Here is a 3,457-nt window from a genome sequence, read left to right on the forward strand (position 1 = left end):
TGTGGCGGGCGCCTGTAGTCCCAGCTGCTTGGGAGGCTGAGGCAAGAGAATTGCTTAAGCCTGAGAGTTTGAGGTTGTTGTGAGCTATGACGCCATGGCATTGTACTGAGGGCAACATAGACTCTTGTCTCAAAAAAATAAAAAAATAAAAAATACATAAACATAGTCTGGGTCCTTTCTATATGAACTATTAACAGAATTTTGTTTAAACACTGAACTGGTATAAGTAATTTCTCTCTCCCTTCTCTGTTCCTATATCCCAAAACTGGGAAACATTTTTATTGTTTCATAGATTAGTTAGAATGAATGTCATTCTTATATAATTGTTTTACTAGAAATGGAAAGATACAGATTGAAATATATATATATTTTAAAGTTCTCATATTTGCACTCCATTTCACTTTTTGATGTTTTTCTTTTATTCCAGAATGTTCACTTAGGTTGTATGGCTCATCCCTGAGTAAGTTTGCTTTGAAAAGTAGTGATGTTAATATAGATATAAAGTTTCCTCCCAAGGTAAGTAAATAGAAGAGAACCTTTCCTGTATGGTATTTAACTAGTACTTAGTAATTTTTATAGATTTATCTTTTTAGAGAAGAGTTGTAGTGGAATATAAAACTATGGTTTGTAGAGTGTTACTATCGTGCTAAATAATGCTTTTGTAAATTACTATTAGCTTTCAGACATAGACTGTGTAAAAGAAAGGAACGGGATAAAAGGAAGAAGAGGAAGGGAGTTGTAAGGGAAAAGTACTTGTGTCTGAGCATATTGTGTAGTTATTAATTCTGCTGTGTAGTATAGAAAGTGGAAAGAGGTTTGAAGTCAGACATCAGGGTTCAGATTTTGGCTGGGAGGAGCAAGTTTCGTGATCTTTTTGAGCTTTGGATTCCTTATCTCCAAATTAGGGATAATAACTTTTATATTAAATGAGATGATAATGCCAGGTATTTTAATATAGTACCTGTTACATGATGGGTAGTTTTTTGTTTTTGTTTTTTTTTTTTTTAAGAAACTTTATTTATTTATTTTTTTAAGCCAGGGCTGGGCTGGGTTTGAACCCGCCACCTCTGGCATATGGGGCCAGCGCACTACCTTTCTGAGCCACAGGTGCTGCCCCCATGGGTAGTTTTAATAAGTAGTAGCTAGTTTCATTAGCAATAGTAACAATTGTTTAGCACTGCTAGCATTGCTTATTTATTGATATATTAAAATTTTAAAATAGTTAATATTTAAAATTTGTTGTATAATATGTTTATGTTCAAGGAGATTGAATTTGGGTGATTATTAAATCAATTAAATAAAATAGCTGCAAAGTACACTTTAAACGTTTGACAAGCTTGTTAGGTAAAAGTAGTATTTTGTCTAAATGTTTAGGCCAAGTTACCAGTTGTGTATATATATCCCTTAAAATTTTTATCACAACTTCTTTTCCATTAGTTTTACTGTGAAACTTCAGAACCTTTCCATAAGACCCAATAATTTTAGGAATGTTGCTGGAATAATAGTGATACGTCATTCATTAGATTCTACTTTTTTTTTTTTTTTTGAGATAGTCTTACTTTGTTGCCCTTGGTAGACTGCCGTGATGTCATAGCTCACAGCAACCTCAAACTCTTAGGCTCAAGCAGTTCTCTTGCCTCAGCCTCCTGAGTAGCTGGGACTACAGGGTTGCCACAACACCTGGCTATTTTTAGAGGTGGAATCTTGCTCTGGCTCAGGCTGGTCTTGAAACTGTGAGTTTAGGCAGTCTACCTGTCTCGGCCTCCCAGAGTGATGGGATTACAGGTGTGAACCACTGTCCCCGGCCTTAGATTCTACTTCTGTGAACAGGAATTGTTGATATAAAAGTAGAACACTATTCCACTTTTATTGTAGTATAGAGCATGATTTTATTTAAATGTTATTCTTTAACATGAAATTTGAGTTCTCCCTAATGTTTTGGTGCTACTTGAACTTTAAAATTAGCTTATTGATTTAATTTGAAATTTTTTAAGATGAATTTAATTCGAAATTTTTTTAGATGAATCATCCAGATCTTCTAATACAAGTTCTTGGGATTTTAAAAAAAACTGGTGAGTTTCTTTGATTTTTTAAAAAAAGTATCTTTCTAAAGGCACATGCATTGTGTTGTTTTATATGACTGACCAACTTAAAACTAAAACTGCTAGCAAATTGAGACATTGTTCTACATATAGACTTATGTATGTATTTATTTTATAGGTATATTTGAAAACATAATTTACCTGACAGGTCAGAGGTACAATATTAAAATTGATTTGTAAAAAACTGCCTTTTGGGTAATTTGAAAAATTATTAGCTTTGAATATTATGGACATTTCTTGTATAAAAGGAGAATGAAAATCTGTAATTATTAGGAAGCCATTGATGAAGTAACTTTTGGGAGAGATTGGGAATAAAAATGCACTGGTACATACGTTTTTTTCTTCCCACTTGAAACAGTCATTATCATTTATGTATATCAGCTGTATTATACCTATTTTTTTACACGTGTCTTATCTAACTGGATTGCCTTTGTAAACAGGGCATTCAAATAGGTAAAAGTACTTTTCAAATAAAATTTAGAAAATCACAAGATTCTTTAAACCAGGCCTCAGGTTATGTATTATGATTTAGATTTTTTTCTTGGTTTTTATTTACTGGGTTTTTTTTTTGTTGTTGTTGTTTGTTTGTTTATTGAGACACAGTCTCACTATGTTGCCCTGAGTAGAGTGCTGTGGCATCACAGCTCACAGCGACCTCAAACTCTTGGGCTTAAGGGGTTCTCTTGCCTCAGACTCCCAAGTAGCTGGGACTACAGGCGTCTGCCACAACGCCCAGCTATTTTCTTTTGCAGTTGTTATTGCTGGTTAGCTGGCCTGGGCTTGGTTTGAACCCACCCACTTCAGTGTGTGTGGCTGGCGCCATAACCACTGTGCTATGGGAGCCGAGCCTACTGATTTTTCTTGTATTAATGTAAATGCTTAAGATTAAGCTCAAGATCTGCAGCTAGATTTCTGGGTCAGATTTTAGTTCTGCCTCTTATTGCTTGTATGTCCTTTGACAAATTATATCGGTGTTAATATTTTAGTTTTGTCATCTGTTAAATGGCAATAATATAATATCTTTTTGTTGAAAGAATATTTTAGAAAAGTGCCTGGTATACAGTAATCTCTTATTAACATTTTTGTTGCTGTGATTGTTATTGTTACCTTAAATTATGTGACTTAAAGTACATGGCCAAAGTATTTATAGTTTGGCTTAGAGAGCCCTGTGTTTAGTCTTTTCCTTTATTGACTTTAACGTCCATTCTAAACTTTCTTTTTCTTTCTGTCTGCCCCGTTGAACCTCTTATTTATCAGCTTCCCTGGTCATTATCCTGGGAAATTAGGTTGTTTTTTTTTTTGAGTCAGGAGCCTCAAGCTGTCCCCCTGGGTAGAGGGCCATGGCATCACCCCTC

At 34.5% G+C, this 3,457-nt stretch overlaps 1 protein-coding gene across 6 annotated transcripts in view; it reads left to right on the forward strand.

Annotated features, from left to right (window-relative positions):
* Positions 1-3,457, forward strand: part of ZCCHC11 (zinc finger CCHC-type containing 11) — a 123,176-nt gene that overhangs the window by 70,617 nt on the left and 49,102 nt on the right. For all 6 annotated transcript variants that reach the window (XM_023519144.1, XM_023519139.1, XM_023519142.1 and 3 more), the window contains exons 6-7: positions 428-516; positions 2,021-2,072. In XM_023519144.1, coding sequence (XP_023374912.1) covers positions 428-516; positions 2,021-2,072 — 141 coding nt within the window. The remainder of the gene's footprint in view (positions 1-427; positions 517-2,020; positions 2,073-3,457) is intronic.

This window comes from Otolemur garnettii, unplaced genomic scaffold, assembly GCF_000181295.1.
Source record: "Otolemur garnettii isolate 467f Iridium unplaced genomic scaffold, OtoGar3 scaffold00159, whole genome shotgun sequence".
Classification (NCBI taxonomy): Eukaryota; Metazoa; Chordata; class Mammalia; order Primates; family Galagidae; genus Otolemur; species Otolemur garnettii.